The sequence below is a fragment of the Scyliorhinus canicula genome, chromosome 18, assembly GCF_902713615.1.
Source record: "Scyliorhinus canicula chromosome 18, sScyCan1.1, whole genome shotgun sequence".
In the NCBI taxonomy this organism is placed as follows: domain Eukaryota; kingdom Metazoa; phylum Chordata; class Chondrichthyes; order Carcharhiniformes; family Scyliorhinidae; genus Scyliorhinus; species Scyliorhinus canicula.
Genome location: NC_052163.1, coordinates 55,249,379 through 55,263,592, shown reverse-complemented (window position 1 = coordinate 55,263,592; position 14,214 = coordinate 55,249,379). Strand labels below are relative to the sequence as shown.

Genomic DNA, 14,214 nt, shown 5'->3' with positions numbered 1-14,214 from the left:
TGCATCTTTTGCGGCTCTGGGTGTCATCGGAGCTGGCTCGATTGAATGACTGCCCTTGATCCATCCCTTCCAGCAATTGAATGTGCTGCAATGAATCCTGGGGGTAGCCAGCAGGTGGCAGTGCCGCTCCATGCTGCAGGAGGATGGCAGCAGCTGCCAGGAGCAGTGGCCTGTCTTGGGGTTTAGTTGGATGGCACTTCGCTGCTGGGTGATGTGTCCACAGAACAGAACCTTTATTATATCCATGCGGGTTGTATTTTAATGATAAGCAGCCGAAGGGCATTTTGTTTTTACAAATAGAGCACGTGCAAACATTTACTGCTTTAAACACAGCGAGAGATAGTTTTGAAACTTGTTCTGTCACAAGGTAAAACTGGCCACGCAAGGGGAGCTGTTAATTACAAGCAATGGGGCAGGCGCCTCCCCGGTGCATGAGGGTGCGGGTCTGTACCCAATACCCCTCACACTGAGACCAGTGCGGAGTGCAAACTGTCAGCTCGAGAGTAAGACATCCTGAGGTCTTGATTTCCACTGGGGGAAGGGTGCTGGGTGCGGTGGAGTTAAATTGGGAACCGAGAGGGAGTGACCACAGGCTGCTCCCAAACGGCTGTCCATCCATCCATCCATCCATTCCGTGTTTGTTCTGAGGATATGCATGAACGTGTGCACCTGTCCCTCCAAGCTGTCTCTCCCTCCCTCCCTCTCTCCCAGACTGGGTGTCTCGGGAGCAGTTTGAGTTCACAGCTGAAAGCCTCATTGGTCCTGGTGGGAATTTCAGATCGCTGCAACATGATCCCCGGCACTCGGATTGCATTCCAATTTCCAGCCAAAGCCCATTTCAGCAAATCCCATGGTCCTGACACCCCCCCCTCCCCCTCTCCCTCTCCCTCCCCCTCTCGTTCCCTTGGAATTTGACCTTTCAGTGCCTTAAATGGTGTGAATAAACGGGTCACATATGAAGTCAGGGATTTGTGACTGCCTCGAGCATCTGCAAGGAAATGGAAATGAAGAGGCTCCAGCTTCAGCCCTCAACCCCCCACCCCCACACTCACTGTGCACCTGGTTTTCCCCAATTACCCCCTCAAACAACACATTCTGCCTATCCGCCCCCTTGCTGTCAAACCATTGCCCCCCTACCCCCACGGTGATTGCCCTTTTTTTAACTTGAAGGTGAAACCTAAAATTAAAATCCACTCGAGGAGAGTTTCAGTGGTTCGACCCCCGTGTCAGTCTCCTTGTTTTGTGGCCTTTTTCTCTCACCTCCCTATTTAATTTTTTTTTTATTTCCAAATTTTTAATTTTCCATTTGGGAGCTGGGCGCAACTTATTTGTTTTCAAAGAGGTAGTCATTTTTTTTCATTCATTCATGGGACCTGGTATGTGGGCTCCACAGGCAAGGCCAGCATTTATTGCCCACCTCTCGTTGTCCCTTCAGAAGATGGTGGTGAGCTGCCTTCGTGAACCGCTGCAGTCCCTGAAGTAGAGGTACACCCACTGTGCTGTTAGGGAGGGGGTTCCAGAGTTTTGACACAGCGACAGTGAAGGAATGGCTAATATATTTCCAAGTCAGGATGGTGAGTGACTTGGAGGGGAGCCTCCAGGTGGTGGGGTTCCCTGGTACCTGCTGCTCTTATCTTTCTCGATGGTAGTGGTCATGGGGTTGGAAGGTGCTGCGTAGGAGCTGCTTCCAGATTCACCAGTGAAGAAACTGGCCGATTCACATTGAGCTGATGCAGGTACAGGCTGACAGGGGATATGGGCACTGTCAGCCACCTATTAACATTGTATCAGCAGTCTCTCAATGGGTAGCATTCCTGCCTCTGAGTCAGTAGGTTGCGGGTTCAAATCCCCCTCCAGGGCCATGATTAATTAATCTAAGCCAGTGAAGAACTATTGGGCGAGTCATCCTTCAGATAAAACCCTAAACCCCAAAAAACTTTCCTTGGTGCTTTGAGCAATGTTTATCTCTCGACAGACATCGCTAAAAATACATGCAGCGGAATTCTCCGTCGGCGGGATGCCAGCAGCGCACCCACGCCCGCCGGTTCCCCAACGGTGCGAGGTGGCCACAATGGGGAGCAGAGAATCCCACGTGGGAAAAATGCCGCTGGTGGACCAGAGAATCCCGCCCATCCATGATCTGTCTCATTCAAAAGTAAAATTCTGGTGGATGCTGGAACTCTGAATTAAAACCAGTCGTTAATATTCCAGTAAATGGGAGTTAATTCTCTTTCTGCTGTTCGACCTGCTGAGCATTTCCAGCTCCTGGTTTATCTCACTGTTGCTCTGCAAATTGGCTGCTTCACAACAGTGCTTCATTGGCTTTCGACCACTTTGAGGCCATCCTGAAGCAGCAGATCACTCTCCTCTGCTGTGGGGAAGGGAATCCCTGAGCGCCACCTCTGTTCAGAAATCATGTAAGTGTCGTAAATTCGCAAACTAAAAAAGAAGTTTGTGCAAAAGTACGTTAGGCGGATCAGTTTCTAAGAGAGGGGGGGGTGCGGAGAGAGAAAGGTAGCTGACTATTTTGGATGGGACAAACATTCTGAGCTTGGGTTCACGCTCATTTGCAGATCAATCACCAGGGGGCAGTGTTGGCCTGCATGTGGCGCTGCGAGAGGTTTTAAAGTGACCTGAATCTGTTGTGTTTTAGGTTGTCAGGCTAGCCGAGGAGCTGCATCATGAACAGGAGCACACCCTGCACCTGGAGAGGGTAAAGAAGGGACTGGAGGCACAGGTCAAGGACTTAAACGTGAAACTGGAAGAGGCCGACCACTTGGCCCTGAAAGGAGGGAAGAAAATCATTCAGAAACTGGAAGGTCGGGTAAGAATACGGGGTCGGATAAACCCTAGAACTCTAACATGGGTAAGAGGGGTTAGCCTGTCGAGGGGTACGGTCTGTTCCCACCTGTAAGAAGCTGAGCGGACACTGGGTCAGTGTAAAGGTTAAGCTGGCGGACATTATGGATCAGAAAACCTTTCGCGACTGGCGACGAGCTTCGATTTGCGTGAAAAATAAATGCTTCCCTGATTTCACTCCTCAAGTGAGGGCCACTCCGATCATCAGTTTTTATCTTTAAGAAGCCACCTGTCGCTGGACACAGTGATGGGGTTGCAGCTTCTCGAGGCTGTGGTTTCTGACGGTGAAGTTGGGTGGGTTGGAGACTGCACGCTGCTGACTGCTGCCTCGCTCTTTGTAACAGGTGAAAGAACTGGAGGTGGAACTGGACGCGGAACAAAAGCGTCACGGGGAGACGGTGAAGACTCTTCGCAAGAATGAGCGCCGGCTGAAGGAACTGGTGTTCCAGGCAGAGGAGGATCAGAAGAACCAGCACCGTATGCAGGAGCTGGTGGAGAGGCTCCAGAACAAGCTCAAGGCCTACAAGAGGCAGCTGGAGGAAACAGTAAGTGTGGATCACCTCTCACCCTGGCAGCTTCAGCTACTGAACTGGGCAATTTGGAGGTTCTGATGTAAGGCTTTTCCACTCAGAAAACTCATTTATTATTGTCCCTTTGTGTGGCCTCACTGGCAAGGCCAGTAGTTTTTGCCCTTGAGAAGTTGGTGGGTGAGCTGCCTTCTTGAATCGCTCCGTGTGGTGTAGATACACCCACTGCTGTTACGGGAGGGCGGGGGATGCATGACAGGATTTTGACCCCGCAATAGTGAAGGAAGAGTGATATAGTTCCAAGTCAGGACGATGTGTGTGTGTTGTAGCTGGTGGTGTTCCCACCCATCTGCTGCCCTTGTCCTTCTAGGCGGTAGAACTTGTGTGTTTGGAAGATGCTGTCTGTAAGGAGGCTTGGAAAATTGCTACAGTGCATCTTGTAGATGGTACACACGCTGCTGCCACTCAACAGGAGGGAGTGAATGTTGCAGTTGGCAGGTGGGGTGCCAATCAAACAGGCTGCTTTGTCCGAAATGTTTTCAAACTTCTTGTGAGCTGAAGCACCCACCCGGACAAGTGGAGAGTATTCCGTGGCTTCCTGGCTTGTGCCTTGTAGATGGCGGACAGGCTTTGGGGAGTCAGGAGGCGAGTGACTTGCTGCAGGATTCCCAACCTTTGACCTGCTCTGGCAGCCACAGTAGTTAGATGGCTGGGTCCAGTTTCTGCTTCACGGCAACCCCCAGGATGGTGATAGTGGGGGATTGGGCAATGCCATTGAACGTCAGCTGGAGATGGTTCGATTCTCTCATGCTAATGCATCTCTGAATCAAACAACTGAACCACTCACACAATTTAGGGCTCGACTTTGACTTTTTGGCAACTGACTGGGTTGGTTGTCCATTCTGATGGCAGATTTAAATCCAATCCGAAAGATGTGAGGTGACAAACAGGCCTCTCAGTGCAGCTGGCAGGGTTGTGCTGGACAGCCACCAGTGAAGAATGTTGTGGGGGTCACGATCGCAGAGGGTGGGGCTGACAGAGCAACATTAGCTTTGGGTTACTTAAATGGGACTCCTGCTCCTCCAGGCCCCCAAAACTAACGTGAGGCTTGAACACACCTCTTTGGGTTTCGTTGTGGGTGGAGATACCACCATGGTGCTTTCAGGGCAGACTCTGAGCAGTTCCTGTTTATGTGGTGAGAGGTCCTGATCTGTGTCACCTGAAGCAAACGGCCATTTTGAACCTGGCAGTGATCCCCTTTCAAAATGAAGTGTGGTGAACACCACTAGTGGTATAGTATATGTTTTACGGCACTGCCCGTATATTAGAGGTACGACGGTAAATCCCTGCCTGTTGGCTCCGCCCAGCAGGCGGCGTATAAAAGTGTACGCTCTCCTGCGCTGCAGCCATTCTGGTTCCAGCTACATGAGGCACAACATCTTGTTCAATAAAGCCTCGATTGTTCCACCATTCTCGTCTGGTGGTAACTGACGGTACATCATGGTTGGTGGTAGGGCAAGGTTCTACAACGAAAACCAGTCTTATTCACAGAATATTTTTCTCTTTAGTAACGACAATTTGGTCTCAGAGTGCAATCTGTTAGGCCCCTCCCGGCAATTGAAAGAACCCTGAAGAGACATCGCAGCTGCTGCCATTCAGTTCAACTTCCACAGCAGCCATGGCTGCCCCGAGGGTGAATCGCGTCACCCTCAGTTTGAGAAGCCCTGCCAGAGAGTTTCTGTTACAGGGCCACATCCCACTTAACTAACTCCATACGATTGAGGTGGTGAAGAAGCATTAACCCCACCCCCAGATCACCCCCGGTGGAAATTGTGTGCAAGGACTAAGTTCAGGTGAAACTGTTGATGCTGCTGGCACTGCCAGAAACCATGTAACTGGACCTGTTGGCACTAATGGGCCACGTTGGCCATTTGATTATCAACTGTGGGCCGATGACGGCCAGGTACTCCGTGTGCCCAGTGGTGGGTGTCGGCCTTGAGGGTGTGGGGCAATGGAGGCAACATTTGGGGCTGGAGGGTGCATCGGTGTGGGTGCCGATCTGCAATGACCATAGGTTTGCTCCAGCGGGGCTGGATGCAAGGTTAAGGGGTGGCGGCAGGCGGGGATAGAGCGCTTTGGGGGCTTGTTTATAGGGGGCAAATTTTCAGGGCTGGATGACTTAGAGTAGGAAGCAAATTTACAGGGCTGGAGGACTTAGAGGAAGTGTATGAGTTGCCCTGGGGGAATGGCTTTAGGTACCTGCATGTTAGGAATTTCGTGAGGAGAGAGGTGTTGTCCTTTCCTGGGTTACCTGAGGACAAGGTGCTGTCGAAAGATGAAATAGGGGAGGGGAAGGTGTCAGATATCTATAAGGAATTGATGGAGTGGGAGGGAGCCCTGATGGGGAACATCAAAAGTAGATGGGATGGGAGGGGGAGCTGGGAGGGACGCTGGGAGCCAGGATGTGGGTAGAGGCCTTACGGAGGGAGAACATGTACTTGTCATGTGCGAGGCTAAGCCTCATCCAGTTCAAAGTGGTACATAGAGCTCAGATGACGGTGGCGAGGAGGAGTAGGGTCTTTGCGAGAGTAGTTAGGTGCATGGGGGTCCGCAAATTACATCCACATGTTCCAGACGTATCCAAGATTGAGAGGGTACTGGCAGGGGTTTTCCGATATGATGTCCGACGTGTTAGATGTGGGGGTGGTTCTGAGTCCGGAGGTCGCGGTATTTGAGGTGTCGGAAGACCCAGGAGTCAAGGGGTGAGAGAGGCCAACATCTTGGCCTTTGCCTCCCTGATAACATGGAGACGGATTTTGCTCGGTGCCGGCACTCAGAGCTGTCGAAAGCGGGAGTGTGGGTGAGCGTCCTTGCAGAATTCCTGAGGTTGGGAATGGTCAGATTCGCCCTGCGGGAGGTCGGTAAAGGGGTCCACCCGGAGGTGGAAACGGGTCATCTAATTCTTTAAAGAGGATTGAGGGGTCAGCAAGGACGGGGAGGGGTCGGAAGTGGGGGCGTGGGGTAAAGAGGTTAAAATGGGGAAATCGAGATGTGGCAGGGTGTTGGTGTCAGAGGTGCAGGAGGGTGGTGGTTGTTTATTGGATGATGTGTTCTTCTGATATTTTGTGTACATATGTGAAAATGGCGAGAATAAATATGCTGAAAAATATTTTTCGGCACGGTGGCACAATGGTTAGCACTGCTGCTTCACAGCTCCAGGGTCCCAGGTTCAACACCGGTGTCGGGTCACTGTCTGTGTGGAGTTTGTACTTTCTCCCTGTGTCTGCATGGATTTCCTGGGCTTAAGTAAGGTGCTCTTTCCAAGGGCCGGCGCAGACTTAATGGGCGAATGGCCTCCTGCACTGTAAATTCTATGATTTTATGAAACTGTGGGCCTCGAGTTGGTGAAAGCTGGAGGATGTGGGTTCAATGTCCTCATTTCTCCACGTTGAGCTTTCTAATTTTAAGCATCAAACTGGTGGGATGGAGACCCGAGGAAGGGGTGGCGGAGGAGAGATAGGGATATTTAACTGGATGCCATTCTCGGGCACGATTACAAGCTTACATTAGGGAGGTGACTCTGTGGTGTGATTGCTCAGCGAGGGCAGTGGTAAGGCTTGAGGCCGTGAAGAAAATATCTCAAATTGCAGCTCTTTGCAAAAAATATATATTAATGACATGGACTGCAGTGGTTCGAGAAGGCAGCGCACCATCATCTTCTCAAGAGTAATTAGGGATGGGCAATAAATGGTAACCTTGTCAGTGACCCGCACAATCCCATGAAAGAATTTCAAAAATGATAATAGCAGAAATAATTTATGATTCTTCTGTAATCTGCATCACCTTAGGCAGTCCCTCAGGATTGAGGATGATTTGTTTCCTGTCCAGTTCAATGGGTTCTGAAATATGTGTAATGTGCGATCTGCAGATTCTGCCACATGTGGGGGCAGGTGTTGCTCGAAGGGTTGGGTAGTTGGGTTGTTTGGACGTTTGAGCACTCACTCTGATACTTTGAACATTCCTGAAGTCTCCCGATGTGTTTGGTGCCCTCCCCCGATTGAGCCACCTCGATTTTGGTCAGTCATGACCCATGGGTCGGCCCAGATATTTGACTCTTCCCGGATGCTTTAAGATAATTTCTAAAATGTCTCCACAGTCCCCCTGGGAGTCTCCTGTTGTCACTGAGCTCCGAGTAGAACAGTTGCTTTGGGAGTCTGGTGTCAGGCATACAAAGGGCTTGGTATGTAACAGCCCCATCAGATTTACTACTTCTAAACAGAAACATTGGACCACTTTCGACGCACAATTTTTCCTTCCAGTTCATTTTCTTCCTGGAGGTAATAGAATCATAGATTTTACAGTGCAGAAGGAGGCCATTCGGCCCATCGAGTCTGCACCAGCCCTTGGAAAGATCACCCTACTTAAGCCCATACCTCCACCCTATCCCCGTAACCCAGTAGCCCCAACCTTTTTGGACACTAAGGGCAATTTATCATGGCCAATCGACATAACCTGCACATCTTTGGCTGTGGGTGGAAACCGGAGCACCCGGAGGAAACCCACGCAGACACAGCGAGAGCGTGCAGACTCCGCACAGACAGTGACCCAAGCCGGGAATTGAACCTGGGACCCTGGAGCTGTGAAGCAACTGTGCTAACCACTGTGCTACTGTGCTGCACAAGACCACAGGTCGCTGGGGATACTTTAGAAATTCCTGTTGGTTGCTGACCAGAGAGATTCCAAATGATCCTTAAAGGTCCTGTCAGACAGGGTGACGAACCTGAAAGGTTCTCTTGACGCTTGACAAGTATAGACTAATTAAGAGAGAGTGATTCTGTCCTGTGTGCCTTTGTTGATGGTCCTCTGTGAGACTCGATGAAGTGGTAGCTGGAACTGATGCACAGGACTACCTGAGATCCAACATCCTGCGATCCAGTTTTATTTTGGTGTGGGGAAGGAGAGCATTGAGAGACAAAGTCAATTCAGGCACAGTGTCCATTTCCAAGAGCAGGGTGATTTCCAAGTTGGACAGGGTGACGGAGATTTGGTAAGAGCTTGCAGAAGTTCCCATCTTTGGAATTCTTGATCGTCTCTTCTTTTGTTTTGTTTCCCCCCCCTCCCCCCCACCAGGAAGAACAGGCCAACATGAATCTGGCAAAGTACCGGAAAACGGTCCATGAGTTAGATGATGCGGAGGAGCGCGCCGACATTGCCGAGGCAGCATTGACCAAAATACGCACCAAGAACCGGGCCAGCTTTGGCAAAGGCTACTCCTCGGTAAAGGTTTCCACTGGCTGGTTTCGTCTTGTGCAGAGGCACATTTTGTGTGATGAATGTGACTGGGTGTTTGACTCTGCTGTGGTCACACTTTAATGCTCCTCCTGTTAATGTGATCTCCATGCAAATCAGCGGAAAATTAATTTCCACGCATCCAAAGGAAGACTTGCATTTATATAGCACCTGTCCCAACCTCAGGATGCCCCCAGTGCGTTTTATATTTAATGAAGCACTTTATTGAAACCTGGTCACTGCAGCAATGTAGAAAACACCCAATCCAGTTCTTAGGCAGCGAGTTCCAACAAACAACGAATGGATCATGGCCATTGCTTTTAGTGATGTTGAAGGGAGATTATTGACCAGGACACTGGGGAATATCTACCTTGCTTTGCTTTAAGCCCGATTGTGGAGTCCTTTGTACCTACTTGATCTGAAAATCTGCACCTTCAACAGTGCAGCACTCCCTTATTTTAACAGTTTACCATTAGTACTCGCTATATAAACTCAGGCCGGAACATCCCTGCTGTTCGCTCCGGCAGGATCTTCCAGTCTCACCGAAAGCGCACCCTCCTGGCGGCGAGGGATGCATTCACCGATAAACCCCGTTGACAATGGTGGCTCCGGAAGATCCCACCGCCGGCCAATGGCAACAAAATTGCACGGAAAATCCATTCCGATGGATTTACCGAGGAATAGTGCCAAAGTGAGAATGTCACTGGACTTGGCAATAGAGAGGACCAGGCTGATGATCTGGCGGCACAGGGTCAAATCCCAGTGTTGAACTCCATTTAAATTCAATTAATTTTCAATCAAATTTTAATTTTCAAATTCTAAATCTAAAAATTCAAATTTAATTTTCAACTAAATTGGAAAAACTAGTCTGTAGTTTGATCAATGATCATTGACTGTCATATAAGCCCATCTGGTTCACCAGGGAAGGAATTCTGCCATCCTTATGCAGTCTGGCCTACTTGTGACTCCAGAACCACAGCAATGTGGCTGACACTTAACCAAAATGACCCTAGCAAGGGATCATAGAATCCTAGAATTTACAGTGCAGAAGGAGGCCATTTGGCCCATCGAGTCTGCACTTACAAAGAGCACTCTATGCAAGCCCACATTTCTACCCTATCCCCTTAACCCAGCAACCCCCACTTAAACCTTTTTTTGGACACTAAGGGCAATTTAACATGTCCAATCCACCTAACTCGCACAGCTTTGGGCTGTGGGAGGGAACCGGAGCACCCGGAGGAAGCCCACGCAGACATGGGGAGAACGTTCACACTCCGCACAGACAGTGACCCAAGCCGGGAATCGAACCTGGGACCCTGGAGCTGTGAAGCAACTGTGCTAACCACTATGCTATTATGCTGCCACTGGATGGATAACAAATACTGGCTATGCCAGTGACACTCACATCCCATAAACAAATTAACAATAAATTTAGATTAAAAGGTACAACTTCAAAACTTGTCCCTCTCTGGTCCACTCTGGCTCAGAGTGATTGACCCTCTCTGGTACATTCACTCACTCAGAGTGATTGACACTCTCTCGTACACTCACTCACTCAGAGTGATTGTCCCTCTCTGGTACACTCACGAGCAGAGTGATTGACCCTCTCTGGTACACTCACTCTGGCTCAGAGTGATTGTCCCTCTCTGGTACACTGACTAGCTCAGAGTGATTGTCCCTCTCTGGTACACTCAGTAGCTCAGAGTGATTGTCCCTCTCTGGTACACTCACTAGCCCAGAGTGATTGTCCCTCTCTGGTACACTCACTAGCTCAGAGTGATTGTCCCTCTCTGGTACACTCACTCTAGCTCAGAGTGATTGTCCCTCTCTGGTACACTCACTGTAGCTCAGAGTGATTGACCCTCTCTGGTACACTTACTCTGGCTCAGAGTGATTGTCCCTCTCTGGTACACTCACTAGCTCAGAGTGATTGTCCCTCTCTGGTAAACTCACTGTAGCTCAGTGTGATTGCTAGTGAGTGTACCAGAGAGGGTCAATCACACTGAGCTACAGTGAGTTTACCAGAGAGGGACAATCACTCTGCTAGTGAGTTTACCAGAGAGGGTCAGAGTGATTGTCCCTCTCTGGTACACTCACTAGCTCAGTGTGATTGACCCTCTCTGGTACACTCACTAGCTCAGAGTGATTGTCCCTCTCTGGTACACTCACTAGCTCAGAGTGATTGTCCCTCTCTGGTACACTCACTAGCTCAAAGTGATTGTCCCTCTCTGGTACACTCACTAGCTCAGAGTGATTGTCCCTCTCTGGTACACTCACTAGCAGAGTGATTGACCCTCTCTGGTACACTCACTAGGTCAGAGTGATTGTCCCTCTCTGGTACACTCACTCTAGCTCAGAGTGATTGTCCCTCTCTGCTACACTCACTAGCTCAGAGTGAATGACCCTCTCTGGTACACTGACTGTAGCTGAGAGTGATTGTCCCTCTCTGGTAAACTCACTGTAGCTCAGTGTGATTGTCCCTCTCTGGTACACTCACTAGCTCAGAGTGATTGTCCATCTCAGGTACACTCACTATCTCAGAGTGATTGTCCCTCTCTGGTACACTCACTATCTCATAGTGATTGTCCCTCTCTGGTACACTCACTATCTCAGAGTGATTGTCCCTCTCTGGTACACTCACTCTGGCTCAGAGTGATTGTCCCTCTCTGGTAGACTCACTAGCAGAGTGATTGACCCTCTCTGGTACACTCACTAGCTGAGAGTGATTGTCCTTCTCTGGTACACTCACTCTAGCTCACAGTGAATGACCCTCTCTGGTACACTCACTAGCTGAGAGTGATTGACCCTCTCTGGTACACTCACTAGCGGAGTGATTGTCCCTCTCTGGTACAAGTCCCTCTCTGCTACACTCACTCTAGTTCAGAGTGATTTACCTCTCTGGTCCACTCACTAGCAGAGTGATTGACCCTCTCTGGTCCACTCACTAGCAGAGTGATTGTCCCTCTCTGGTACACTCACTAGCTCAGAGTGATTGTCCCTCTCTGGTACACTCACTAGCTCAGAGTGATTGACCCTCTCTGGTACACTCACTAGCAGAGTGATTGACCCTCTCTGGAACACTCACTATCAGAGTGATTGTCCCTCTCTGGTAAACTCAGTAGCTCAGAGTGATTGTCCCTCTCTGGTACACTCACTGTAGCTCAGAGTGATTGACCCTCTCTGGTACACTCAGTAGCTCAGAGTGATTGTCCCTCTCTGGTACACTCACTGTAGCTCAGAGTGATTGACCCTCTCTGGTACACTCACTGTAGCTCAGAGTGATTGACCCTCTCTGGTACATTCACTAGCTCAGAGTGATTGTCCCTCTCTGGTACACTCACTGTAGCTCAGAGTGATTGACCCTCTCTGGTACACTCACTGTAGCTCAGAGTGATTGACCCTCTCTGGTACATTCACTAGCTCAGAGTGATTGTCCCTCTCTGGTACACTCACTCTAGCTCAGAGTGATTGACCCTCTCTGGTACACTCACTAGCTCAGAGTGAATGACCCTCTCTGGTACACTCACTGTAGCTCAGAGTGATTGTCCCTCTCTGGTACACTCACTAGCAGAGTGATTGACCCTCTCTGGTACACTCACTAGCAGAGTGATTGTCCCTCTCTGGTACACTCACTAGCTCACAGTGAATGACCCTCTCTGGTACACTCACTAGCAGAGTGATTGTCCCTCTCTGGTACACTCAGTAGCTCAGAGTGATTGTCCCTCTCTGGTACACTCACTAGCAGTGTGATTGACCCTCTCTGGTACACTCACTAGCTCAGAGTGATTGTCCCTCTCTGGTACACTCACTAGCTCAGAGTGATTGACCCTCTCTGGTACACTCACTCTAGCTCAGAGTGATTGACCCTCTCTGGTATGTACACTCACTAGCAGAGTGATTGTCCCTCTCTGGTACACTCACTAGCTCAGAGTGATTGGCCCTCTCTGGTACACTAACTCTGGCTCAGAGTGATTGTCCCTCTCTGGTACACTAACTCTGGCTCAGAGTGATTGTCCCTCTCTGGTACACTCACTCTAGCTCAGAGTGATTGTCCCTCTCTGGTACACTCACTAGCAGAGTGATTGTCCCTCTCTGGTACACTCAGTAGCTCAGAGTGATTGTCCCTCTCTGGTACACTCACTAGCTCAGAGTGATTGTCCCTCTCTGGCACACTCACTAGCTCAGAGTGATTGTCCCTCTCTGGCACACTCACTCTAGCTCAGAGTTATTGACCCTCTCTGGTACACTCACTAGCAGAGTGATTGTCCCTCTCTGGTACACTCACTCTAGCTCAGAGTGATTGACCCTCTCTGGTACGTACACTCACTAGCAGAGTGATTGTCCCTCTCTGGTACACTCACTAGCTCAGAGTGATTGACCCTCTCTGGTACACTAACTCTGGCTGAGAGTGTTGTCCCTCTCTGGTACACTCACTAGCTCAGAGTGATTGTCCCTCTCTGGTACACTCACTGTAGCTCAGAGTGATTGTCCCTTTCTGGTACACTCACTAGCTCAGAGTGATTGTCCCTCTCTGGTACAGTCACTAGCAGAGTGATTGACCCTCTCTGGTACACTCACTCTAGCTCAGAGTGATTGTCCCTCTCTGGTACACTCAGTAGCTCAGAGTGATTGTCCCTCTCTGGTACACTCACTAGCAGAGTGATTGACCCTCTCTGGTACACTCACTAGCTCAGAGTGATTGTCTCTCTCTGGTACACTCACTCTAGCTCAGAGTGATTGACCCTCTCTGGTATGTACAGTCACTAGCAGAGTGATTGTCCCTCTCTGGTACACTCACTTGCTCAGAGTGATTGACCCTCTCTGGTACACTAACTCTGGCTCAGAGTGATTGTCCCTCTCTGGTACACTAACTCTGGCTCAGAGTGATTGTCCCTCTCTGGTACACTCACTAGCTCAGAGTAATTGACCCTCTCTGGTACACTAACTCTGGCTCAGAGTGATTGTCCCTCTCTGGTACACTAACTCTGGCTCAGAGTGATTGTCCCTCTCTGGTACACTCACTAGCTCAGAGTGATTGACCCTCTCTGGTACACTAACTCTGGCTCAGAGTGATTGTCCCTCTCTGGTACACTCACTAGCTCAGAGTGATTGTCCCTCTCTGGTACACTCACTAGCAGAGTGTTTGACCCTCTCTGGTACACTCACTCTAGCTCAGAGTGATTGTCCCTCTCTGGTTAACTCACTAGCAGAGTGATTGACGCTCTCTGGTACACTCACTCTAGCTCAGAGTGATTGACCCTCTCTGGAACACTCACTCTGGCTCAGAGTGATTGTCCCTCTCTGGTACACTCACTGTAGCTCAGAGTGATTGTCCCTCTGGTACACTCACTGTAGCTCAGAGTGATTGACGCTCTCTGGTACACTCACTCTAGCTCAGAGTGATTGACCCTCTCTGGAACACTCACTCTGGCTCAGAGTGATTGTCCCTCTCTGGTACACTCACTCTAGCTCAGAGTGATTGACCCTCTCTGGTACACTCACTGTAGCTCAGAGTGATTGTCCCTCTCTGGTACACTCA

The 14,214-nt window shown here is 49.9% G+C and overlaps 1 protein-coding gene across 10 annotated transcripts in view; it reads left to right on the top strand.

Moving 5' to 3' along the window:
* Positions 1 to 14,214, top strand: part of LOC119953289 (myosin-16) — a 456,622-nt gene that overhangs the window by 435,782 nt on the left and 6,626 nt on the right. For all 10 annotated transcript variants that reach the window (XM_038777389.1, XM_038777388.1, XM_038777387.1 and 7 more), the window contains 3 exons: positions 2,654 to 2,824; positions 3,204 to 3,404; positions 8,517 to 8,663. In XM_038777389.1, coding sequence (XP_038633317.1) covers positions 2,654 to 2,824; positions 3,204 to 3,404; positions 8,517 to 8,663 — 519 coding nt within the window. The remainder of the gene's footprint in view (positions 1 to 2,653; positions 2,825 to 3,203; positions 3,405 to 8,516; positions 8,664 to 14,214) is intronic.